Here is a 27,414-nt window from a genome sequence, read left to right on the forward strand (position 1 = left end):
GGTGTAGTTAGATCTTGGGTTCCTCCCTTCCCTTTTTTGACTGCCATTGCCTGATGCTTTCATGGATTAGATAGACAGGGCAGAAACATAACATAGAAGTAAACTGGAAAACCACAAACAAGTCCATGTTTTTACATCTCATTAAATACACAGTTGAAATCAGGAAGCTAACCACAAACCTTACTTTCTAACTGATTTTACTGCTGTACAGTAACATATTCATGGATCTCCATTTCTACGTCACCCAGAGCCAAAAACAAACTTTGTTATACCTTTGTATAGCCACATGTTTCCCCAAGTGGAGGAAGGATTTTGATCTTTAATAAAGAACACTGCAATATATGATCCAGGATAGGAATGCTGTATCAGCTATGTAAGGAGGCCTAACTGTTTAATTGCTATTCTACTACATTAGGCAAGATAGCTGTGAAGCTCTATATCATATTTTGTAGGTCAAGAGCAAGTACTGAATTGTAGGCCAGTATATGAAGTTCTGGCTTAGTTTAATTGGCAAATAGTCCAACTGCTGCTGAGTGGACATCTCATATATGCCAAACATAAGATCATTACTTTTTGAACACGGGTTACCCATTAACCTTGTAAAGTAGATTGCTGTTACTATCTTCAAATATTATTTGTAATTGTAATACCTAAATCCACTATAATTTTGAAATTGTAATTTTAGTTTGTACTTTTAACAATTAAAGCTATAAACTAGCACAATAATTCAGGCACTAAAGCTTTCTGGAGAAAAATATTTTATATATGACAAATAATTATTATCAACATTTACACCAGAAAGACAGTCTTCTTGTGTATAAACTTAGTCATGCAATGTGTTTAGTATATTCTTAGTCTTTAAATACATCTCACTTTTGTAATTAGTATCCTGAGTGAATATAAGTGTACTGCAGATACCTCCTTGTTAGAATGTGAAAAAGAATGCCCTGGCTTGGAATATAGTTTCTTGATTAGAATTCCAACTTACATAAACTAATGTGATTGTGCTTGTGGTAAAACTAGATTGTGCTTACTATTAACAGGGTATCCTGCATGGCGAATGGAAATGACCGAGCTGAATAACTTAATCTAAACCTTCTCCATCTTACTAAAATACATTTTGTGAAAGCTTTAATTAACCAGTGTCATGATGGATGTTAGAGATTAATATATATGGGTTAGTTGTAATTTGGAAGACTGCGGTACGCAAGATGAGTAAATCATAAAGAATACAGATGAGTTGAGGAAAAATAGACAACATATAACTGTGAAACTAAAAATGAGAATGATATAATAAGTCTGAATGAAAGTAGTCAAATCTTTAGAATTGAGGAATATAGATGTAGTTTGACAGAAACTATGATTTGACATCTTCTAGATTGTGGATATGTGTGAAATAGGGATCCATTACATAGTCATGGCTGCATATTGTTCTTGAGTGAATGGTAATAAAGGAAAAGTCAGGAGTTTTAGAGAAAATTGTGTAACTTTCAAAATGCATCAGATCTAGAGGAAAAAAATTCTATTGGTTTTCATGCATAAATGCATAAGGAAAACAGCAAAGCAAACTTTAGTGAATGCTCTACTCACTCAAGTCTCAAAAATTAATGAGATGATGACCATATAGTGTACATTCTGTTAAAAATTGCTTATTGAAAAAATGAGAGCATAATACTACTCATGCATATATACTTGGAAAAGTATATATCAGTGATGGCTAACCTTTTTGTTGTTGTTGCCGAAACTGCGTGCACAATAGTACACAATAGCACACATAGCACAACCATGTGCACAATGTACCCACACCCATAATGCATTGCATGCACAACATACATACACTGCCCCTTGTCCCCCCCGCACATGCACATGTGACCCCCCCATGCTCCCCTGCCCTCCGCATGAATGCATGACCCCCACCCCCCATTTTGGGCCTAGCAGGCCTCCCTGAAGCCTCCTGGGACCAAAAATGGGAATGGGAGGTTAAATTGATTTGTCAAGAGACTAGATGGAAACTGAAAGAGGCTATGGAAATTGTTGGAAACAGATTGAAAAGAATTATGGTACAGAAAATGAAAAAGATGTGATTGAGAATTTATATAAGATTAATATTGATGTAAAAAATTAAAGATATTTTATAAAGTGTGTAGAATACTCAATGAAAGGAAAGAATACTGAAAAGGAGAGAAATTATGCAAAACAAGTTTGATGGACATTTTAAAAAGATGGCACTGGATGAAAAGGTCTTAATTAGCCTCTAGGAGAGGAAACAAAATAAAAAGTGTTGAAATGATTTAATGAAAAAAAAAACACACTAAGAAGAAATGGATGGAGGCTAACCAAGGAAAGAAACAACCTAGAACTAAGGAGAAATTTCCTGATAGTGAGAACAATCAATCAACCAGTGGAATGAGTTGTCTTCAAAAGTTGTGGGTACTCAATCACAGAAGAGATTGGACAACTACTTATCTGAAGTAGCATAGGGTCTCCTGCTGGAGCAGGACTTGGAGACAATGTCCCTTCAACTCTTTTGTTCTGTGTTCTTTGATTTAAGATGAGGAAATTGTATAGAAAAGGGTATAAAAATAATATGTTGAAGAATGTAATTGAAATATATATTGTGTTAGTATCCAATAAAAAATAAATGAAAGAGAAATAATAAATGTTGAGAAATGTAAGTGTACCTCAAACAGCAAACTATATTGATATAATTTGCTTATAGCATCTGGTATCACTTTTCATGACCAATTTTTTAATATTAAGACATAAATGTGATATTTTGTGCTTACTTCATTATTTTTATTATTTATCATCTGAATGATAAAGTAAGCTGCAAAAATTAAGGTTTTTAACAAAATTTATTAATGGAAAAAGATGCTACCAGCTGCTTCTGATCTTTTGCCACTGAATTAATAACTTGGATCTCCTATAATAATTGCTTATGAAGAAGCTGACTCATTTAATGTGTGCATGAAGAGTTCATTTGTACTTGATGATTGGAAGAATGCCATTACTTTTCCTCTTTGGAAAAGAGAAAGTAACAAGAGTACATGTAAAACCATGTGACTTACATTTGTTAAATATATCTGGGAATGGGTATGGCAGAATTCTAATTAAAGGGTGCAAGAAGTGACAGGGATTAAAATTGTATGTAGCTTTAATGTATGTATGAAGGAGTGATTCGTCACATTACTCCTACAACAAACCAATTTTTGTTCTCTACAGAATAACATTTGGAAGAGACCTTGGAGATTTTCTACTCCAATCACCTGCTCAAGCAGGAGACCCTATGCAATTCTTCTTAAAAACCTCCAGTGAAGGAGCACCCACAACTTCTGGAAGGAAGCGATTCCACTAACTAATCAATTGTTCTCACTGCCAGGAAATGTCTCCTTATACATATACAAATTATATAAAGTATAATTTATATAATTATAAATAAATTAATTATAAAAATAAATAATTATATTTTATGTAAATAAATGCATTATATATAGATATATACCCTTTTTCTCTGAGAAACAAATGCATGATAAAGTGAATAAGTTGGGAATATGTAATGTTTTGTTCAAAGACAATAGAATTAAAATGGATTGTTTAATAAGAGCAATGTATGATGGAAAAGACAGCTATGGAAATAATAATTTAGCTATTAAGGCATGTTTAAGGCACTGTAGAGAACTTTGGATTCTAACAAACTGGGCATTCCTCTATTATCAGTTAGGAGAAAATCCTCTTCATTTCTCATAGGAACCATGAGTAGAAAACATTGAGTTTAGAACATTTCTACCTTAGAAAGCTGGGAAATAAATTGAATTATAAATGGGAAAATAATCTGATTGAGATTTCAGTAATTTTGTCCTATCCCCTTTGAATAAATGTTGATAAAGAAACTTTAAAAGTATCCTTTCTCTGTACATTGGGAAATCATGAAGTCCATATTGAACAGATAGTGCCACAAGTATGAGATCTTCTTTGTTTGTTCAGAATATTTATGGATAAATGGGTAAGGCATGATTGCAATGACATTAGAACTGAATCAGATTGGATCATGATGCCTTGTTTTTAACCATAATCCTGAATGATATTCAGCAAACATTACATTATAAGATGCAGCGAGGAGAATGATATGAAAAGTAAAGTATCAAAGATCAAAGTAGCTGTGTTGTTTAGGAAAAAATTAAGTGAATGAAAATTGCTTATCAATATTAAACTAGATGAGGTAGAACAATTTATATTGGAAATGAAAAACTAGAGAGAGGAATTTTAGGAATTGAAATCTGATGAAATGACAGTATATAGTAAGCTGTGAATGGATTGCTGCAGGGAATGAATGGTGAGATAGACAAAAATGGCTGTGAATAAAATGTTGCTGTTTTCATATATGAAAGTGAAAGTTAAATATATCAGGAAAAACATAAAATCAAATTGAATATAGTAAAAATGATGTGTTTAAGCAAAATAATATAGAGTCAAAAATGAATGAAGGCTGAATGAATGTGATTGAATAGTAAAATGAGTGACCAGCAAAAAAGAAGTTCACTGAGATAAAAGGATTGAATTCCCAAAAATTATATTTTAAAAAATGAAAAAGAGGATGCTTGAGACAGTTGTGGTTGGATAGAGTTCATCAAAAAAGAAAAAAAGATACTTTTTTTAGAATAAAGGGCAATGTATGAATCAATGAAGCAGTGGTGGAAAGAATGATGGTTTATAAAGATAAAATAGTATGGAGTGCTATATGAATGTTTTGGTGTAAAATTGTTTTAGCTTTATTGCTTGCTCTATCTATCTATCTATCTATCTATCTATCTATCTATCAATCAATCATCTAAATTCTTAAACATTAATCATGTTTGGCTTCTTATATTTTATGCCTTTTTTACATTTCATATAACACTGCTTACCCAAAAAAGTGTTGCATGATAGGCACATTGATATGCATGAATTATATCAGTTGATCTAATTTTATTGGAGATAAAACATTGTTTTTTAACTTCATAGGTGTACATATTCCGCACAGATAGGAATTCTGGCTCTTTGATCAAAATCTTTCAGGCTTCTGGTAAAAAGGTGAGTAATCCTGAAGAAAAAATACATTTCACTACAATGAGCTTTCACAGATAATAGTGTTTGGGGGTGTTGGGCTTTAGGATTTACTGACCATGGTCTGGAGAACAGATTTCCAAACATTTTGCCAGAAACTCTGGCTGGCATCTTCAGCAGCAGTATAGCTTATCACTTTGCATCTGAATATGCCAGCCACAGTTCCTGGCAAAAAATATCTGGAAATTTGTTTTCCAGACCACGGTCATTATTGTTGAAATTTAGCACTGTCAAGAATTAATTTTTACTTTTTTAAAATAAACGTAATAAAGGGTACCCCACAGTGTTCTTGTCCAAGCTTTATTCAGGTGGCTCATTAGCAAAATGTTTTCAAGGCAAGAGTTTACTCAATTGATCCCATTTCTTTCTTCTGCTGCAATTTTCTGAGTTGAGAACATTTTAAGAAGAGATGTCTTTGATCATCCATCCATATAAACCATGCATTATAAATTAGTGCTAGATTTTAATCAACTTAATAAGAAGCCTTTTTGCAAATGCTGTCAAGCAGTTAAGGTAAAGATATGTTCTTATTTGTAGAGCCTGTGGCAGGGGTGTCAAACTTGCGACGTATCACAACTTTTTTCCCCTTTGCTAAACTGGAGGTGGGTGTGGTCAGCACATGACGTATCTGGCCCGTGGGCCTCAAATTTGACACATCTAGCCTATGGTATCAGGTAAAGCAAAATAATGCAAAAGCTAAGTTTTCTGAATTGTGTGGCATTTAGATGAGACTTTTAGTAAGATGACCTCTGATTGACTTATACACTACTAAGCCATTCTCTGGCTACTTGCAGAGTGACACATAATTGTACCACAAAAAATAATGCTAGGATCTTTCTTTTTATGAAGTTCAATTATAATGGCACACAATCTGAAGTAGTTGACTTTTAAAAATTGGAAATAAATTGTAAATTAAAGTTGACAGATGTAAATTGCAAAAAATTAAAAAAATCACAATATCATTAGACTTCCTCTCAGGGAAATCCTATGACAAATAGATAGCAGTGGTCTTTTCCTTCATGAAATTGCTCTAATCCATAGTGACATATTATTCAGTTAAGTCATGCAGTGTGTGATCTCTTCAGTCTTAAATCTGCCAGATATAGTCTTTCTTCAGTCCAGCCACTTTAATCCAAATAACAATTATCTATTATAACAGTTACGTTTTCAAAAATAAATCAGTATAATAAAGTCAGATGGTAGTCTGCCAAGTGCCAGGGAAAATAGGAGATTCAGGCCGATCAAATGATATAAAGATTTATTGCCAGCTTAAGCAAGAAAATCAACAAGAATCTGGCTAGCTGACCATTAAGGGAAACATGAGAAAGATGAGAGGGGAAATTAAGGTAGGCTGGACGTAGATCTCTTGTGGGTATGAAGGGACTCATGACTTATGATGTATTTGACCCCTCCCTTAGACTCAACTTGTCATCTCCTAAGACAACTAAAACAACAATAAGGAGATATTATTTAAATTAATAGGGATTAGGGCGGGGTGAAATCCAGCAGGTTCTGACAGGTTCTGGAGAACCAGTAGTGGAAATTTTGAGTAGTTCAGAGAATTAGTAGTGAAAATTTTGAGCAGTTCAGAGAACCAGCAAATGCCACCTCTGGCTCGCCCCCGAGTGGAGTAGGAATGGAGATTTTGCAGTATCCTTCCCCTGGAGTGGGGTTAGAATGGAGATTTTGCAGTATCCTTCCCCTAACCCACCAATCAAGCCACACCCACCATCCCCACCAAGCCATCCCCACCAAGCCATCCCCACCAAGCCATGCCCACAGAACTGGTAGTAAAAAAAAAATGAATTTCACCATTTGGAATAGGGAATTAAAACAAGAGGAAAACAGTTTAAAATATTTGAAAAGGGAATGAGAGAAACCGCAAGATATCTGGGGAAAAGAGACGGGTTAGAATAAATAGCTTAAAACTAGACAGTGGGAAAAGGGAGAGAGGGGAGAGAAAGCTAGAATGTATAGTCAAAATATAGATTTAAAGGCAGATGAAATAAAGGCTTAAAAAACCTAAAATAAGAGTTTGGGAGGCAACCCTCCCCCCAAAAAAAGATGACTAAAAATTAGGATGGGTGCGAGAGACATTGTGTAAAGGAAAAGGAAAAAGAAAGGGAAAGTAAAGTAAACAATATTTTATGGAAGTATTTTAATAATGTGTAATAATATTAGAATTATATAAGTACCGCATGTTTCTGAGTATAAAATATATACTTATATCAAAATATAAGACGCATCTAGCTTTTGGCAAAGAAAACATGGGGGAGGAATCTGCCTCTGCCTTCCAACAATTTGCCTCTTTGCAGCAAACAACAAACAGTACAGAAGATCAATACTGTTTGTGGTGTTACATTTCAGGCTATACTTGTACAGATGCTGTTAAAATTGATACGGCTTTTTGGAAGTATACATTATTCTCTGCTATTTAAAAGAAGATACAATAGCACTGGGCCTCTCCAGATCAAGCATTTATTTTAAAACACTTCTTCATTTTGTTAAGTTGTCTAGAACAATAATAAAACAGTCTTTAAAAAGTAAGCCTAATAATTTGAACATTCTATAGGCATTTATAGTTATTGACTCCTTGCAGGTAAAAAAACAATAACTGCCTCTGCCTTCCACAATTTGTCTCTTGCAACAAACAGCAAGTTTCACTTTCAATTTCAATTTAAGCATGGGCCTCCTGATGATAAACTGTTTCAGGCTGCAGGGATTGCATTAGCCTATTACCGCCTCCGCAAGCCCCATTTTCTCAATTTGCTTCAAGGAGGTAAATTGTTGGGAGGCAGAGGCCAAAGGGTGGGGGCTGTGGGTGGGGATGGCTACATTTGGTGTATAAGGCACACTCATAAACAGATGTGAAGAGCTAAATAATGGAAATATAAGTAACAAAACAAATGGAAAATGGGAAACAGAAAAGAACTGTTACTATCATGCCTTTGAAAATAATAGCGGCTTCCGGTGCTCGTCTAGCCTGAAGAAGCAGCTCTTTGCAGTAGCTCTAGCCCCGAGATCACGTTACACTGTTTGGACAACGTATATCAACTGTCTGACAGATTGATAACCCTTTCCTTGGGCGAAGATGAAGGGGAGAGCTGCTGAGCTTGGGGAGAGCTCCATTAACCCCCCCTCCAGGAGATAATTCTGCGTTGTGGAAGGCGTGAGCCCCCCTGCAACTTGGCAAACTCCGCGCCCGGGACTCATTCTGCCTTTCCACAGAAACCAAGGCTCACGATCACCGCTGCATAACAACATTTGATCACATCTGAGCAAAATGCAGGCAGAGCAGATATCGGAGAATTTACAACTGTATGTATAGATAAACTTTAACTCAATTTTCTAAAAATTTCTTCTATTAAAACTAACGAGACAGAAGATAAAATGGCGCCAGAGTCTTGAAGGCGGGGCTGAATTGTAATTTAACAAACTACTACAGAGCTTAAAATCACTTAAAACATTACTGATTTATTAGCAAGCTACAAGAGTAATAATTGGAATAAGCGGCTTGTTTGGACTTAATAATTTGGTGGAAGATAAGCTTAACTGAAGGTTAGAAATGGCTTCAAAACAAGTTAAAACAACATTGGGCTCTAAAAGTGCTGGCGGCTGTGCAGCCCTGACAAATAAATTACAATCATTACTATCCCCCCCCTCCTCCTGCTGGAGAAGCTTTAACCCAAGAGGTGTTGCAAAGAGTTTTAAACGACGCTCTAAAAAACCATGCAGCTGCTTTAGAACTTAAAATACAGGAAAAAGTTTCTGCTGCCTTCAAGGCGATCTCGGAGGAGATTTTGCAGATTAAAGACTTAATTTAGATTTGTAACCAAGAGATCAGAGAAGATATTGTGGAAACCTTTAAATGCTTATCTGGCTACATATCCCTAGTGGAGGAAAAAGTGGAAGAAGTTAACGAGTCAAATGTTAATTTAGCAAATAAAATGGAGGAAGTCCAAAACAAGGTTCACGATGCAAAAAATGAAATCATAATGCTACAATATAGGCAGATGGAACTTGCTCTGAGAATAAGAAGTCTTAAAGAGAATAATCAAGAAAACCTGAAGGAGATGCTTTCAGAAGCCTTTGATCAATTAGTAGGTCAACCAAGAAGGGATTATGACTGGCAATTGGACAAAATATACCACGTCAATTCATAGATTGCCAGACAGAAACAACTCCCAAGAGACATTGTAGTTTATTTTGCTACAAGGGATATGAGAAACCTGATACTACAAGAGTTCTATAAAACCAAGTTGCAGATTGTGGGCCAGGAGGTGATGGTTTTAAGGAAATCCCACCCAAAATGCTGAGAGCCAGAAAAGACTATGCATTCCTAGTGGACGAACTCAAAAACCGTCAGCTACAAAACAGCTGCAGCTGGATTAGTGGTCAACTACCTGGGACAAAGATACTGTCTGAACTCAGTTTGGAAGGCCAGAGATTTCTACAGCAACCTGCTAAAGGCTGGTCATCCCTCATCTCCAGGATCTAGAGAAAGGGAGCAAGCAGGAGAGACTAGACAGCAAGATACTCAAAGATATTGGAGGTGGCCCAAGTTCAGAATCCTCTGGTGGAGTTAGAAGTTGCCAAGGAGCAAAGACAAACACGAGTGGCTACCAAACGTAAGGAACAAGAACTGAAGAAGCAACAAGCCCAGCAACAAGCTCAGACAACAGCTCAAGAAGCCATAAATATTAGTTCAGAAGCGGTGGGAGGAGCCAGGCCGAAAATCAAATTATAGGATTTCCAGGTGGCTCTTAAAAAGCTTCAGGGAGCTAAAGATGACAATTAAATTTTTAACTTGGAATGTCAATGGCTTAAATTCACCACAGAAAAGGAAAAAAAATAAACCATTATTTAAAACAATTCAAAAATGATGTAATTTGCCTGCAAGAAACACACATTAGAACAAATGACCAGAAATATTTGATCAATGCAAGACTTGGACAACATTTCGTGGCCTTTGCCTCGGAGAAGAAAAATGGTATAGTTATATACTTAAGAAAGGATATGAAGGCTGATCTAATTGAAGCAGACTCTCAAGGAAGATATATTGCAATAGAACTATTATTAGAAGGGAAAAAGATACTCTTAATGGGAGTATATGTCCCTAATCAACAACAAGAAACATTCTACAAGATGCTCCATACCAAGTTAATACAATGGGACTATAGATCCTGCATACTGATGGGTGATTGGAATGGAGTTTTGGATACCAAGAAAGATAAGGGTCTTTTGCAAAATATCCAAACACGAGCGAAATTACCTAAGCCTTTCTTTGATATGATGGACGATTTGGAGCTAAGAGATATCTGGTGAGAAAGAAATGTTAAAGAACAGGACTACATTCTTTTCTGATAGATATCAATCTTTTTCTAAGATTGACTTTATACTAACTACAAATGATTTGTTTTCTAAGGTAAAGAAGATGAAGATATGTTCCAGAGCCTTAACAGATCATAACCTGGTCTGGATGGAATTGGAATATGGGAAGGAATCTAGAAGGAGTTGGAGGTTAAATGAAAATTTATTTAGACATGAGAAAAATGTCAATGAATATAAAAAATTGCTGAGAGAATATTTTGTTTTTAATATGAACAAGGGTACATCTATGGAAATGGTCTGGGATGCAAGCAGAGGAGAGGAGTCCTAATAAATTTAAATAAGTTACATAGACAGGGGGAAAAAAGAAAGGAACTAGAGGAAGAGATAAAAAAGAAAGAGCAGGAGTTATCCAATCCAGGTGACAAGAAGACAAAAGAGGCAATTACCCTATTACGAGCGCAATTTAATATGTTGGTATCAGATCAGGTGGCTACTAATTTGTTATATGCTAAACATAATACTTTTTGCAATGCAAATAAACAAGGCAGATGGTTAGCATATATGACGAGGAAGAAACAAAAATCTCGTATTATACAAAAAATATATTATAAAGGTAAAGATGTGTATCAACAGGATATGATCCAAAAGGCCTTCTTAGAATTTTACACAGGATTGTACACGAGTGATAAAGTACAAGGTTTAGATATAGATAAATATTTGGACAAAGAAAAAATACCTATAGTTAAAGATAAACAAAGGGAGAGATTGAACCAACCAATAACTTTGGGGGAAATCCTCCAGGTAATTAAAGAGTTAAAGGCTGGGAAAGCACCTGCCACAAATGGCTTGACAGCGGTTTACTATAAAAATTTACAATTAGAAATGGTAGAACCTTTTAAGGAATTATTTAACAGAATCCAAATGGAAGGAAAGGTACCTCCATCTTGGAGAACAGCTTTTATATCCTTGATCCCCAAAGAAGATCAAGATCTTAGCCAGCCAAAAAATTATAGGCCTATATCATTACTCAACATAGATTACAAAATTTTTGCCAAAATATTAGCAAACAGGTTGATGTTAGTTACACAGCAACTGATCCACAATGATCAAACTGGGTTCATACAAGGGAGACAAATGAGAAGTAATGTAAGACAAATTGTTAATATATTGGAGTATCTGGAAAAGAATAACCAAGTCTCCGCAGCACTTATATTTCTGGATGCGGAGAAAACATTTGATCGAGTGAATTGGCAATTTCTAATGAAAATAATGCAAAAGATGCAAACTGGAGAGTATTTTTTACAATCTATCAAAGCAATATACCAGGAACAAACAGCACAAATTATAGTTAATGGTAGTTTAATAGAATCTTTTAAAATTGAGAAAGGTACAAGACAGGGTTGCCCCCTATCACCATTATTGTTTATTATAACCCTGGAGTTGTTGCTGAATAAAATGATTTACAGATGATTTACAGGAAATTAAGGTTAGGCATCACGAATATAGATTACGAGAATTTGCGGACGACTTGGTTGTAACTTTAACCCAACCAGGGAAATCTACTAGGGCCAGCTGATTTTGGGGTCTCTGACACGTATGCGTGGGGTTGGGGCGCATACAGGAGACACGTATGTATGCATGGAGGGGTTGGGGAGGGTCGCACACACATGTATGGAGATGGGACCGCAGGGGGTCTTGCTAAAAGTGGTATTAGGACCTCACTTTATCTTGCTTGTATCCCTCTGTTAATGCAGCTAAGTATTGCATTGAATTTTTTGGTTGCCACTGCACACTGCTGGCTCATATTTAGCTGGTTGTCCACTAAATTTTCAAAATCTTTCTCCCAGTTGTCTTGTTTCACCCAGTCTATATGTGTACTTTTAGTTTTTCTTGCCTAAGTGTAGAACTTTACTTTTCTTTGCATTGAATTTCATTTTGTTAGATAGGGCCCAAGTCTTCTAGGGTGTTAGCTATTCCTGCCAGCTTAATATCATCTGCAAATTTGGTAAGTTTCCCTCCTATTTCCTCATATAAGTCATTTATGAAAATATTAAAGAGTACTGCACCTAAAATGGAACCTTATGGTACCCAACTGCTTACCTTATTCCACATAGATGTAGTACCTTTAAGGACTACTCACTGAGTACAGTTTGTCAGCCAGTTGTGAATCCATCTAGTGGTGAAGCTATCTGTCCCACTTTTTTGTAGCTTACCAAGTAGGTTGTGTCTACTTTGTTGAATGCCTTGCTGATGTATAAGTATATTATGTACACAGTATTTTGCTGGTCTACTAATTTAGTCACTATATTGAAGAATGAAATAAGATTGGTTTGGCATTATCTGTTTTTAACAAACCCAAGGTGACTGCTAGCTATTACTTTACTTGTTTCTAAGTGTTGACAGATCTGGTTTTTTAAATTATCTTTTCCAGTATCCTCCCAGGTATTGATGTTAGGCTGATTGGTCTGTAGTTTCCTGGGTCTGTTTTTTTTTACCTTTTGTGAAATTGGGAACCACATCAGCTCCTTTCCAGTCCTCTAGTAGTTCCCGGTGCTCCAGGGTTTTTGAAAGATGTCATATAGTGGTTCTGAGATGACATCTGCCAGATCCTTTATGACTCTGGAATGTAATCCATCAGGTCCCGGTGATTTGTATTCCTCAAGATCAGACAGATGTTCTCTTACTATTTTTTTGCTTATTTTAACTTTTATTTCTAGTTTGTCTTTTACAGTTATGTTTTTGGTAGGTTGGACTATTGTTTCTTTTTGGGTGAAGACCGATGGCAAAGAATGAGTTAAGCAGCTCTGCTTTCTATCTGCTGCCTTTTACTTCTTTGCTGTCTTTTTAGTGGACTTACCGTTTCCTTGATTTTTTTCTTGTTATTTATATGTTTAAAGAAACTTTTTTGTATTATCTTTGACTTTTGTCTTCATTCTGAGCCTTTGCTTTCCTGACTTCGTCTTGGCAGATTCTGGCTAACTGCCTTAGTTATGTGTCCCTCTTTCCATTTTTTGTACTTGTTCTTTTTGTCTTTTAATTTGTCAGAGAGATCAGATGCAGCCATGCTGGTTTCTTCTTGGTTTTATTGTTTTTCTTTTTCAGTGGTATTGTGCTGGTCTGGGATTTTATGGTCATATTTTTCCAAGCTTCTTGAGTTGTTTGTGTTTGCATTATGTTGAATTTTACTATGACATGGTCACTCTCATCTAAGGTTCCTGCAGTTTCAACTCATCGTGTTGGCAAAACTATGGCATGTGTGCCATGGGTGGCATGTGGAGCCATTTCTGAGGGCATGCGAGGTATTGCCCTGTCAGCTCCAGTATGCATGTGTGTGCTGCTTTTTGGCAATTTTTCGCTCTCCCAGGAGAGTGAGACATCCATGATCTCCGAGGAGGAGATGTCCTTGGTGTGTGACTCGTCCAGGTCATCATAGCTCTCTGTGTCTTCGGCAATGCTGTTGTTGGAGCTGAGGCTGGCCGAGATGTGCACCGGGGTCACACTGGTGATCTGGAAGGCTCTCTTCTTCTTCAACTGGGCACCTTCTGAACCCCCAACGCCTCCTCCTCCCTGGGAGAGCAGTGCCAGGCTCTGTGGAGGAGGTGCCCCGGGAGGGCAGGAGGGGACTGAGGCGGTGGCGGAGACTGGGGGAGGCAGCGTTAGCTGGGCCAGCAGGCAGGGCGCGAAGTTCTCCAAGCTGGCGCTGCTGTTGCTACTGCCAGCCCGCTGAGGCAGCATCATGGGCTGTGCCATCTTCTTCCTCTCCCATGCCTCCGCCACAGAGTCAGACTGCTGCTGCCGCTGCTGCTGCCACTGCTGCTGCATTGGGGCCGGTGGGAGGAAGGCCGGTGGTAAACGATGCAGCTCAATTCCAACGCAATGTCACATGAAATAATTAAATCAAAATGAAATAAATCAAAATCTATGAAAATTCAATGTAACAATGCAATCGGAAACATTGAAATGGAATCGTGAAATATTTAGTATAGCGAGTGTTGCTTTTACGTCCAACAGATGGTACCGGTTTTCAAAAAAGCATGTTTTTACCTGTCACAGATAACATATAATATAGGAATATAAAAACACGTGCGTATTCAATGCAACATTGTGTCAAAATTTCAAAACAATCGGTAAAGAACTTTTGGAGATTTAAGATTTTGAACAAACGAACGTTTACATTTTTATTTATATAGATATCTTGAAATTTCTTCATTAAGTAATTTCTCATGGATTCAATCCTTGGATGAATTTTTGAGCTGATAATAATTTCTGGTATTATTTAATATCATCAGAAAGGCATATCACTGCATTTCCAGGCATAATTTGCCTGCCATATGTCTACTTTTCTGGTCCTTTTATCAATAGTCCTGACCTGGTCTTGTTAAAAAACCTGAACTTTTTAGTTACTGAGGACACACCTACTTCCTGACCCAAAGATAGTTTTTCAAGAGGCAACTGAACTTCCTTGTTTTTCTTTGAATTTTTCATCCAAGAAACTTCTTCAGTTTGGACAAGAAGCAAAACATCTTAAAGGAAAAACCAGGCAGTCCAGTTGCTTCTTGAAAAAGCACCTTTGGGACCACCATGACCTGTATGACTGAGAATCTCTATTGATATCTACTTCATCACTTAATTCTCTCTTTTAACTCAATTTAAGTGATTGTAAGTTGCTTGTAATCTATGAGAGAATGGTCAAACAAATATCCAAATGGTATTTTTATACTGCACTGGTTTGATTATTTTTAAAAGTGTCCTGCATGAACCCTGAAATGTTTACTGATGTAGGTGAATCATCATTATCACTTCAGTAGTCCAGGTATATTTAAAGCAAGACTAGGAAAGCTTTAAGAGGAGACAGAATTACAATTCCTAGTAGCCAAAGCTAGTGGGTATTCTCTGAAATGCCAAAAGTCCAGTAATTAAAATAATTACTTTTGCTGCTTAGCAATACTTCAAGGGTAAATTTTGTGGGGAAATAAGCAGGGGAAGGGGCTACCTGTATTGCTTTGTGTTGTAAAAGGAAGATGGGATAGAAGACAAATAAAATGAGATAGAATTGTGTGAAGCTTTTAAAAATAAGAACGATGATGATGATAATAATGTAGACGCAACAATTTTTGATTAGAAAGTTTGGATAATAGATAAGGCAGTACCTGGAGACAGGAGAAGAGAAAGAACTGGAGAAAATCACAAAATACAAAGACCTGAAAATAGCAATAGAATTATTGTGGCAAAAAATAAAATAAAATGTTAGTATCAATGGTAGTTCCAAAACAACTGGAGCATCACTTGAATACAATTGGCATTGAAATAAAAATCACCATCAGTCAATTGCAAAAGGCAGCTTTACGTGGAACAGCTAACATCTTTCAACAATACATTTAACATCATCAAACAGCAACTGCCTATCTCAGGTCTTGATAGGTGGATAAAGATGTCAGATCCAGTCTATATATCTTGATATGTTCAGTAGTGTTCAAGCATAACAATGAGTAGCTGCCCTATCCAATTCATATTAGAAAACTATTGCAACTGGCATTTACAGCTGCCAGGTGTGAGATAGATCAGTAAGCTGTAGTTCCACTTGCAAAAAAAAAAAAAAGCTTGTGTGATTTCCTCTTGTATGTGGGCAGATACTGAATGTTTTGTTGTGACTCAATTTGGTTGCAGATGGGCTCTTACTTTGGCTCCTCCTTATGTGCAGTAGATCTGAATTCTGATGGACTTTCTGACCTGCTGGTAGGAGCACCCATGTTTTCTGAGATTCGGGATGAAGGTCAAGTCACTGTGTTCCTCAGCAGAGGAAATGTAAGTATATGAACTAACCAAGCTAACAGTTTGGATAAATCTTTGTAATAGTTAATCACAATTGTACTGTATTATGTGAATTTGGCTTTAGGGCATTAAGTAAACATGGGATTGCAATTTTCCAATTTCTGCTTAAGAAGTAAAGTAGCTTTAATAAAACAAGGAGATGCATGTGCTTTTATTATCTCTTAGAATATTATAAAGTCTGTTTGAATTCCTTCTTGTACAAGAGTGGACAAATCTATTATAACGAGAATACTGGGATGTCTACAGCCTAGATCAGGGGGTCCTCAAACTTTTTGAACAGGGGGCTGATTCATGGTCCCTCACACTGTTGGGCGGGCGGACCAGCTAAGTGGGTGTGGCTAGGTTGTCACGTGACTGGGCAGGAATGGCCAATTTAGCAGTCCATTTTGCCCTTGTTCTTGCTGTACTTGCTCAACCCAAGGAATCTATTTCCTTAAGACCACCCCACAAGGGAAAAAGAGTGCAAACTTTCTTGCCACTTGCTTAATTTGTAGTGCAAAGAAACATGAAATAATACAATATTTAAAATGAAGAACAATTTTAACCAACATAAATATACTACTAATTCAATGGGAACTGTGGGCCTACTTATTTGGGATTACAGGGCTAAAAGGTCTTTTAAGCCTGGAGAAGAATTCACAAACTGCTTTTTGCCACACTCGTGCATGTGTATATGCACACATGAATATCTACCAAAATTGTTCAGCAACCAATTTGGTAGATGTACTTTATATATGGGAAGAATCAAATCAGTGGATGAATTCTCCTTCAGTCATTATACTGCGGTTGCATTTGAATTAGTGTTCATCAACTTCAGCTGATTTTGAAAAGCTAGGAGATGTGGAGACATGTCTCCTACCCACCCACCCACTTTTAAAGTGCGACTTTAGTTACTTCCCTACCCACCCACTGGCCCTCGATTACATGGCTGTGAAAAACATCTGAAAGGCTGTTTTTAAAGACTTTGAAAGCACTACTTTACAAGCTGGCAGCTGCTTTTCATCCCACCACTCCATAGCTGGATACTTTGTATTGGCGGCCCAGATGCGGGGTGTAGTTTGAGGATGCCTGGCCTAGATTATTTTCATTTTTTACTAGTTTGACCCTTTATTACTATACTTTTCATTTGAAAAATCCAAAGCAGTTTCTAAAATGTCATAGAACCTATATGGAAAAGCAAAGAAATATATTCTGTCATAATAAAGGTATCCTAAAAAAAGCACTGAAAAACAAAGATGGAGCCAAGCATACTTACTATGAGAGGGAGTGCTTCTTCCAGTGTCTTTTAATGATCAAGATAATGAGAAGGTCTTTAGAGGGTGTGTGTGTGTGTATGTGTGTGTGTGTGTGTGTGTGTGTGTTATACACAAACACCCCCATACTGTATATACACTGTGCACAATTATTAGGCAAGTTGTATTTTGGAGGATTAATTTTATTATTGAACAACTACAGTGCTCTCGGTCAATCCAAAATGTTAATAAACACCAAACCTGAATATTTAAGAAAGAAGAAGAAAAGATTTTGACTTTCATAGGAGAATATTGATGTGTGCACAATTATTGGGCAACTATTGGTGTGCAGAACTATTGCGCATCTAAATAAAAATGAAAATTTGCCCATCTCATTTGTTTATTTGCATCTGTTAAAGTGAGAATAATAAAGAAACAACTCAAAATGTACAAATAAACATTTCTAATATTTCCAAAAAAAAATCAATATAGCCACCCTTCTTTTCAATAACAATTATAAGATTTCCATTCATGGAGTCTGTCAGTTTCTTGATTTGTTGACAATCATTTTTTTGTGCAGTGGCAACCACTGTTCAGAGAAGTGTACTGTTTTCATTCACTGTAAATCTCCCATTTAAGAAGGGCCCACAAGTTCTTAGTAGGGCTTAAGTAAGGTGAGGAAAGGGGCCATGTCATTATTCTTTCATCTTTCAGGCCTTTACTGGCTAGCAATGCAGTGGAATACTTTGATGCATGCGATGGAGCATTGTCCTGCATAAAAACCATGGTCTTCTTGAAAGATGCAGACTTTTTTCCTGTACTGTTGCTTGAAGAAAGTGTCTTCTAAAAACTGGAAGTAGGTTTACGAATTGATTTTAAGTCCATCTTCAACCTGAAAAGGTCCAACTAGCTCATCTTTAATAAAACCAGTCCATATCAGTAGCCCACCTCCACCTTGCTGGAATCTGAGTCGAAATGAAGCTCTGTGCCTATTGCTGATCCATCTGTCCATCATGAGTTACTCTCATCTCATCAGTTCATAAAACCTTTAAAAAAAACTGTCTTCAGATATTTCTTGGCCCAGTTTTCCCATTTCAAGTTATGTGTCTTGTTCAGTGTGATTGGGTTTCAGCCTTTCTTCGCCATGTCTCTGAGCACTGAACAACTTGTACTTCCGAGTACTCCAAGTAGGTTGCATTTCTGAAATATGACAGCACTGGATGATAATGAGTTCCTGGTAGCTTCATGTTTGATTCTTCTCAAATCTTTGGCAGGTAATGTCCCTTTTTTTTCTCAATACGTTTCTTGTGATCTCATTAACTATTAGCAACAAAATATTTGAATTGAACCCAGAAGCAAATGGGCAGCCACTGCAGTTCCCACAAGAGAGATGATACATGTGTACAGCGGGGTCTTCACAAAACCATGTGGGCTGCTGCATTTTGCACCAACCGATGCTTCCAGATGATCTTAAAGGCAGCCCCATGTAGAGCGTGTTGCAATAGTTAAGATGGAAAATGACTAGGGTATGAGTGATAGTGAGTAGCCACAGTTATGCAAAGGCCCTCCTGGACATGAGCACCACCTGCTCTTTAAGCAGGAATTGTGAGTCCAGGAGAATTCCCCAAGCCACTTGGGTTTGGGGCTCGTTAGCTCAGGGAAAATTGCCACCTTTGGTCTTGGATGAGTGGCATTATCCCAAACAGACCTGTGCGTGGAATCTGGTCTTTGGTACAAGAATACAAGAGTGCATCTGCCCTTTGGTTGCGCACTGGGGGTGTAGTCATGTGGAAATTGAATAGTGCAAAGAAGAGAGACCATTGAATCTGGTGCTGGTTCAATTTTCATGTGGTCTTTCAAAATTTCAAATTTCTATGGTCCGTCCAGACTTCAGTTTGATGTCTGCCCCCCTCTAAATGTTGCCTCTAGGCCTCAAACACCATCTTAATGCTAGTAACTCCTTCTCCCAAATGGTATAATTGCGCTTGGAAGAATTGAGTTTATATCGATCGATCGGTCGATAGATAGATAGATAGATAGATAGATAGATAGATAGATAGATAGATAGATACACACACACACATACATACATACATATATATAAAATTTAGTTTCAAAACAAACATACAAATCCTCCTTCTTTACATACTACATACTGTAGAAAGTGTATCAGTTGGTTACAAAAGGTTTTTGTGCATCTCTTCCACTGTCATCAAATATAATTCATATTAATTCTAATATCTTACCTCAGATATTTATTATATTACCATCATCATACCTCCACTTTTATTTGACTATAATTATTTAAACGTCCTTCATCATAAAATATACCAAGATTTAATACATAACCACATGCTGGCATTTCATTTACTTATTTATAAAATCCTCCATTAACATTAAATCCTCATATCCTGTTTTAACTAAACATCCATAATATTTAATACCAAAATTTTCTAATCCTCCATGTATATAATTTATTATCATTATCCTTTCTTTATTTAATTATATCCTATTTCATAACATTTCCCCCTATTAGTTAAAACTTAGCTGTGTCTAATTTTGTTCTTTTTTATTGTTATTGTTATTAATAACCTTTATATATAGTCCAAAAATATTTCTAACCTTCCCTTCTCATATCCAATTATTACTTATCATAACAGCTCAACATTGTATACATTACTATCATTATCAATTTTTATTTAACTATACCTATTATCACTGAATTTAACTAAGTTTAGCTAGTTTTAAATTATACTCTTCCATCTATGAACCTGTACCTCTCCAATAGCAAAACAATCTTATGTCTTCTGCCATTTGTGAATCCAGTCCTCCAAACATCTTCTTAAACAAATCTGTATGGACTCCTCTTTGCAACTCCTTGTTTATAGTATCTCTCATATAATATTGACGCCCTCCTTCTGATTCCTTTTTCAGCTTGTCTTTAATTCTCAGCATTGTTATCAAATATTTTGCAAATAGTATCTCATAGTCCATAAATTCTTTAATGCTTTCTTCTTCTTTTATGTACTGTCCTTTGAAATAAATTTTCTCTCCATTTAATTCCTCTTTCAATATTCCACTCTTTCCTCCCTCAGAAATAAACCAATTGCCACGAGTATCAACAATCTCTTTATATTCGTCTTCCATTTCAATTTTTTGAATTTCAATCTTCTTATTTTGTGTTTGAAGAACATTCTCAGTTTTTACATCACATTTCGTTGCCAAATGCATCAAATAATCCAATTTTCTCTCAATTCTTTCCTCTGTATCCAACACTATCTGCAGAGCTAAGAGTACTTCTCGGAGAGATGCCATGTTTATATGCAGTTGTATTTTTTCTTAGAAGCTCAGCAAGATTGAAACACTCACTCGCAAACTCTCTGCAAGCGAAAACAAACTTCAAAGGGACAGCTGTAAAATCTTATCAGATCTTAAGCCAAACAGCCAAGCAATAAAAGCTTAGAATGTCGAAGTCAAAACAATACATTTGTAGCTTACAGAGTCACAAAGAAATGTTAGAAGGATAATCCATCCATTTGAAAAGGTTTTGCTTAGAATCAATCCATGTAAATAGCATTTAAAAAGTAAGATAACCACTGTCCAGAACCATTACAAAAATCAAATTCACCGCTAAGTTCTTCTATTCTTTGATTTAAATTAGTTTTTAGATTTTATAGGCAGTCCGTTTTTTTAAAACAATAAAAGTTTATCATCAGCTAGAAACACTTTCTCTTCCACATCGTTCCGTTCCTTTCTGAGGCTGCCCTGACTTTGTCGGTCTTGACAGACTGGAATTTTTATTACCAGCAGAAGACTTTCCCTTGCTTTTCTCAGAGATTTTGCGATATCCCCGAGATCAGCAAGATGTAATCTTCCCGTTCACCATCTCTTCGGGATGATTTAGGTCTGTTGGGACCCCCTAGCAATAAAAGTGTCGACTGCGATCTTAGAACTTTGAGATTGCACGTCATTTCATCATAGCTTTGGCCCCTCCTCTCTGGAAGAATTGAGTTTCTGCGAATAATAAGTGCAAGGGAAGAGGGTACCGCCAGAGGTGTGAGCCTGAAGTAATCCTGCTCCAACAGCAATATCTGATGCATCCGCCTCCACTACAAATGGATAGTGGGGGTCAGGATGCTTCAAGATGGATTCTTTCATGAAGGCCTGCTTCAAGGCCTGGAACGCTTGTTGCTCAGGGGCACTCCAGTGAAACAGAACTTTCTTCTGAAGGAGCCGAGTGAGGGGCGCAGTCAGGGAAGCAAAGCCGGGGATAAAAGTCTGATAATAGTTGGGAAACCCGAGGAGTTGCTGGACATCCTTCACTCACTGAAGAGGTTGCCAACTATGCAAAGACTCTACTTTGCCCGGCTCCATCGCAATGCCTTCAGGAAAGATACAATGCCCCAGGAACTCGATGGTGCACTGACACTTCTCCAGTAGGACCAGGCATAGGTGCTGCCAATAACTCTCCTGGGAGGATGAGTAAATTAGAATGTCATCTAGATAAATAATGACAAACTGGTCCAAAAGGTCCCAGAAGATATTGTTCATAAAATGTTGGAAGATGGCAGGTGCATTGGTCAGCCCAAAAGGCATGACCGTATACTCAAAATGCCCATATCAATGGTGTCTTCCATTCATCCCCGGGCCGGATCCGGACAAGACTATAGGCTCCACACAGATCCAATTTCCGTAGGCTCTCTGAGCCACTCCAACAGTTCAGGAATAAGGGCAGAGGATATCGATTGCGCACCGTGATAGAATTAAGTTTATGGTAGTCACAACAAAATCTCAAATCTCCGGACTTCTTTTTGACGAACAAGACCGGGGCAGACAGTGGCGAAGACGAGGGTCGGATAAAACCCCGAGCTAGGTTTTTGTCCAAAAAGTCCTGCAATGCGGCCAACTCTGGGTCTGACATCGAATACAAATGACCCACAGGGAGCGGCACGCCTGGAATCAAATCAATGGGGCAATCATATGGCCGGTGTGGTGGCAATTGGTCTGCTTCTTGTTCTGAAATGTAGAACTGGATGGCTTCCTCATGAGCCCCAATGACCAGGCACAAGGGTTGCGTGGCAGCCTTGATAGGCCCAGACAGAAGCACCCTGCCATCAATGGTCTCCACAAGCATAGGAGGATCTACCAGACACAGAGGGACTGCATACTTGGTTGCAAATGCCTCATCCATGAAGTTTGTTGTAGCCCTAGAGTCGACCAGAGCATGTATCGGAATCCCTTTCGGAATACTGGACAGGACTATTTGTGATGCCAGGATCAGATGTCGGGGAGGCCCGCAAGTCACTGTCTCTGAGCACGGCTCTGAATTGGTGTGCGCCCGACCCAAGGTCTCCCTTAGATCGGCGCTTGGGGTGTTTCCTGACAAAATGTTCTGGGGCTGGGGGCGGGGTATGTCCTGTAGCTGATGCCCCTCGTCTCTTCTTAGGGCAAAAGGCTGCCATGTGCCCAGGTTCCCCATAATAAAAACACCCCCCCGAGTGCCATCTGTTTTTCTCTGTTATCGGCAAGCAGGGTTTCGCTCCATCTTAATGGGATCCTCATACGTTAACCTGAGGGTGGTCACAGAACCCCCTGAAGTCATTCAGCAAAGGGCTTGCCTGGACCAGCAGTGGGGTATCCCAATGAGCTGCGGAGCCAGAGAGAAGGCTAATCATAAACTCCACTTTATCTCAGTCAGTGGGGAAATCCTCTGCTCTCAAGCTGATAAACAGCTGGCATTGTCCCCAAAAAGCTGGAAACATGGCTTGGTTGCAATCTAATGATAATGATACCTCTAAGTTCTCTATATCCACTTCAATTTGATTTCTTAATTTATAATAGTTATCTTCCTTAATGGTTACACATCTTGAAGTCAGCTGTATCCCCAAATATTTCACTTTTTTTTTACTATTTTCTGTTATGTTTTTCACTAGAATTTTTGTTTTATCTTTATTAATTTTCAATCTTGCCACTCCTCCATTCTCTTCTATTTGGTCTAGTAGTTTTGGACCTGTTTCTATTGGATCTTCCATAATAAATACTAAGTCATCTGCAAATGCTTGCAATTTATATTTTTCTTTATAAATTTTTATCCCTTTTATAGCTTTCTCTTGCTTTATCTTTCTGTTTAAAATTTTAGTATCAATATGAATAATAATGGAGATAACAGGCACCCTTGCCTGGTCCCTTTTCTAATCGGGACTTTTTCTGTCATATCTCCATTTACCATCACTTTAGCCTGTTGTTCTTTATAGATAGTTTTAACCATGTTTATGAATCCTTCCCCAAAATCCATCATTTGCAATTGCATTATCATAAATTGCCAATTTACATTATCAAAAGCTTTCTGTACATCCAAAAATAACAGTGCCATTTGTTTCCCGGGGTGTGCTTCATAATGTTCTAATGCATTCAATATAATCTGCATATTATCTCTAATCTGTCTCTTGGGTAAAAAAAACTATTTTGATCTAACCGTATAAATTCACTTAACAAACTTTTGAGTCTTTCCGCCATTATCGATGCAAAGTTTCGTTCTCTTTGAGAGCTGCTTTTCACTTCGTTTACAAACCCACTGTGTCAGCATTCCAAATATCATGCAGAATTAAATCAGAGTCCAAGGCAGAGCTATGCTTAAAGTTCCAATTTAATAAGACAGATATGTTGGCAACCATCTGTGGAATCCCAAATCTGAAAACTTCCTGAGATTCCACCCAGTTGAAAGTTTATGATCTTATCCCCACACCCATAAATCCATCACATGGTCCAATCTTCTTCGGCCACACTGGCATCTCCACCAAGCTGGTTCTGGTCAAGTGCAGATGACCTTGGCTTCTAGAAAAGAATGACAACAACACATTCCACCATTCTGCTCCTTTCTATTCCCCCCTCCCAACTACTACACTAATGAAACAGCATAGCGAAATAATATTAAGTGTGGCAGGCCAAAGATCCTAAAAGGAACATAACTACAGGCCTGACAGGCGGCCTCTCCTCAGAAGAAAAATGTTTCCTGAAAAGAGAATAACATCAAAGTTAGCAATAAAAAAATTAACCACCTCTTCTCCCCGCCCCAGGGGGACCCTTTGGCTTATTGGGAAACTTCTTATGGAATTGTTTTATTAACCTATCCGCCTTTAGGTCCCAACTTTTCACCCAAGTGGCTTCAGACAAAGGGTACCCCTTCCAATGCACTAAATACTGTAAGTGACCCCTATATAGCCTCAAGTCTTAAGATTTTTTTCACCTCATAATGTGTTTCTCCTTCTCCCACTACAGGAGTAGGGGGAGCTTGGGTGGATGGTCTTATGCTGGACTCAATTACTGGTTTCAACAAGCTACAATGAAATAGTGGGTAAATTTTCCCTAGAATTCTGGATTGACTGAGTTGAACTGTAACTGGGTTAATTATCTTTTCTATTGGAAATGGACCTAGAAATTTTAGGCCCAATTTCTTACTAGGCATTCTTAATCTTATGTATTTGGCAGATACAAAAACTTTTGTCCCCCACATGAAAGGGGGGTTGGAGCGAGTGGTGTTTATCAGCTTGCTTCTTGTAGGCTTCTGCTGCATCTGCTGGAGCCTTCTTCGTATTTTCCCATCCTTTCTTTAGCGGGTCCATCCATTCATTCAGAGACATGGAGGAGGGAGGTTCTCTAGGAAGCTCAGGCATGGGAACAAATTCCATGCCACTGGTAATCTGGAAAGGAGTTAATCCAGTGCTGCTGGGGACCGCATTGTTGTACGCCACTTCAGCGAAAGGTAGCAAGTCCGACCAGTTGTCTTGCTGATAGCCCACATAACACCGTATGTATTATTCCACCAACACATTGGCCCTCTCCTCTGTGCCGTTCATGCTGGAATGAACCTCTGAGCTCAGTTCTTGTGTGGACCCAATGGATCTCAGGACCTCTCTCCAAACTTAGTGGTGAACTGAACTCTGCGGTCTGAAATGGTCCTCTTGGGCACCCCGTGCAGGCGATAAATGTGTTTCACAAACATTTTTGCTAATTTCTTTGTGGACGGCAGCCCTGAGCAAGCAATGAAATGCACCTGCTTGGAAAACAAATCAATAACTGTCCAAATTACTCTATTTCCACTGCTGTCTGGGAGTTTGATGATGAAATCGATTGCAATCTCTTCCCATGGTCGGCTAGGGCTGGCCACTTGTCCAGGGGCCTTCCCCAGTTGTGTTTTCATTGTTGCGCAAGTAGCACAGCTTTTTACATAATCTTCCACTTCCGATTTCATCCTTGGCTACCAAAATTGATGCCTGACAAGGTGGAGCATTTTTAGGAATCCAAAGTGGCTGTCTAATTTTGCATCATGGCTTTGGTGTAGGAGTTCCAGCCTCAGCCCCGCAGGGACGTATAGTTTGGACCCCTTCCAGGCTAAACCACCACTCATCGGTAGGATGTCCTTGTTACTGTTGAACCACGGGTCTGCCGCGAGTACTGCTTTGAACTCTGTCATCAGTTTATCTTGGCGTCGGGTGGTGACCTGGGCCACCTGTTGATGGGAGGAAGAAATGATGGGTTGAACAACTTCTTCCTTCTTACTGTTGTACTGCGGTTTTCTCAACAAAGCATCCACCAACAAGTTCTTCCCTGCAGGGATGTGTTTAATGTTGAATTTGAACTTTGGAAGTATTGTGCCCAGCGAACTTGTTTGGGAGATAATGGGCGTGGATAGCTTTGAGGTTTTTCAGTCCAGACCTTGAACGGCATATACCCCCCTTCCAAGAGATGCCTCTACGTGAGAAGGCTCCACCTGATCGCAAATAGTTCTTTCTCCCAAATGGCCCACCTCCTTTCAGTAGTGGTGAGTTTTTTGGAGATGTAAGCGCATGGCAAAAGTTGGCCCTCTCTATTCTTTTGTAGTAGCACTGCAGCTATTGCTACATCACTGGCATCCATCTGGATTATGAATGGTTGCTTGGGGTCAGGGTGTTGCAGTATGTGCTCTTGGGCAAAGAGCCGTTTTAATTTCTCAACGGCTTTTTGACAGTCCATTTTCCATTTCAGGGGTCGGTTTGCTTCTGGCTTCATTGGGGAAGGCCCTGTTTTTAATAGCTCAGTTAATGGGAGGGCAATTTCTGCAAAAGTTGGAATGAACTGCCTGTAGAAATTTGCAAATCCAAGGTATCTTTGTAGTTGTCTGCAAGTACTTGGAGGTTTCCAGTCTAATACAGCTTTCACTTTTCCTGGATCCATTTCTATCCCCTTGTTGGAGATGCGATAACCCAAGTAATCTAGTGAGGTCTTGTGAAACTCACACTTCGACAACTTTGCGTATAGCTTGGCGGCCGTGAAGCGTACCAGCTTCACCTGTTCTTCTAGGGTTTCAGAGAAGATCAAGATGTCATGTACATAAACAAGCACTCTGCTGTACAGGTGGTCATGTAGCACAACATTTATGTATCACATGAAGACTGCAAGTGCTCCTTGTAGCCCAAATGGCATGACTTTGTATTGAAAACTGCCAAAGGGAGTGTTAAAAGTGGTCTTCCATTCATCTCCCTCTCTGATCTGTATGCGGTAATACACCTCTCTCAAGTCCAGCTTGGTAAAGATCTTGCCTTTTGCCAAGTGGTTTAATGTATCTTTCATGAGGGGAAGGGGATAAGTGTTCTTTTCGCATACCACATTCAAGGCTTGCAGATCAACACAGAGACGAACCTCGCTATCTTTCTTTTCTGTGAGGAGCACTGGGGCTGCTACTTTCGACTTCGCTGGTTCAATAAAGCCCTATTTCAAATTGATGTTTATGTAATTCCTCAATTCAACCATCTCTTTGGGAGTCATGGAGTACATTTTTGGCTTCAGTTAAGTTAGCCTCCGGTTTGAAGTCTACTGCACAATCTGTGGGCCGGTTGCGGGGGGGAGATAGTTGCAATCTTCCTCACTGGGCTAAGTC

The 27,414-nt window shown here is 38.2% G+C and overlaps 1 protein-coding gene across 1 annotated transcript in view; it reads left to right on the forward strand.

The window, feature by feature from the left end:
* ITGA9 (integrin subunit alpha 9) overlaps positions 1–27,414 on the forward strand; it is a 584,270-nt gene that overhangs the window by 85,587 nt on the left and 471,269 nt on the right. Inside the window, exons 8-9 of the mRNA XM_087713055.1 lie at positions 5,002–5,070; positions 16,102–16,239. Of these exons, the coding sequence (XP_087569181.1) occupies positions 5,002–5,070; positions 16,102–16,239 (207 nt within the window). The remainder of the gene's footprint in view (positions 1–5,001; positions 5,071–16,101; positions 16,240–27,414) is intronic.

The sequence above is a fragment of the Thamnophis sirtalis genome, unplaced genomic scaffold (genome assembly GCF_051295495.1).
Source record: "Thamnophis sirtalis isolate CommonGarterSnake01/CBP01778 unplaced genomic scaffold, rThaSir2_p1.2 scaffold_4, whole genome shotgun sequence".
In the NCBI taxonomy this organism is placed as follows: Eukaryota; Metazoa; Chordata; class Lepidosauria; order Squamata; family Natricidae; genus Thamnophis; species Thamnophis sirtalis.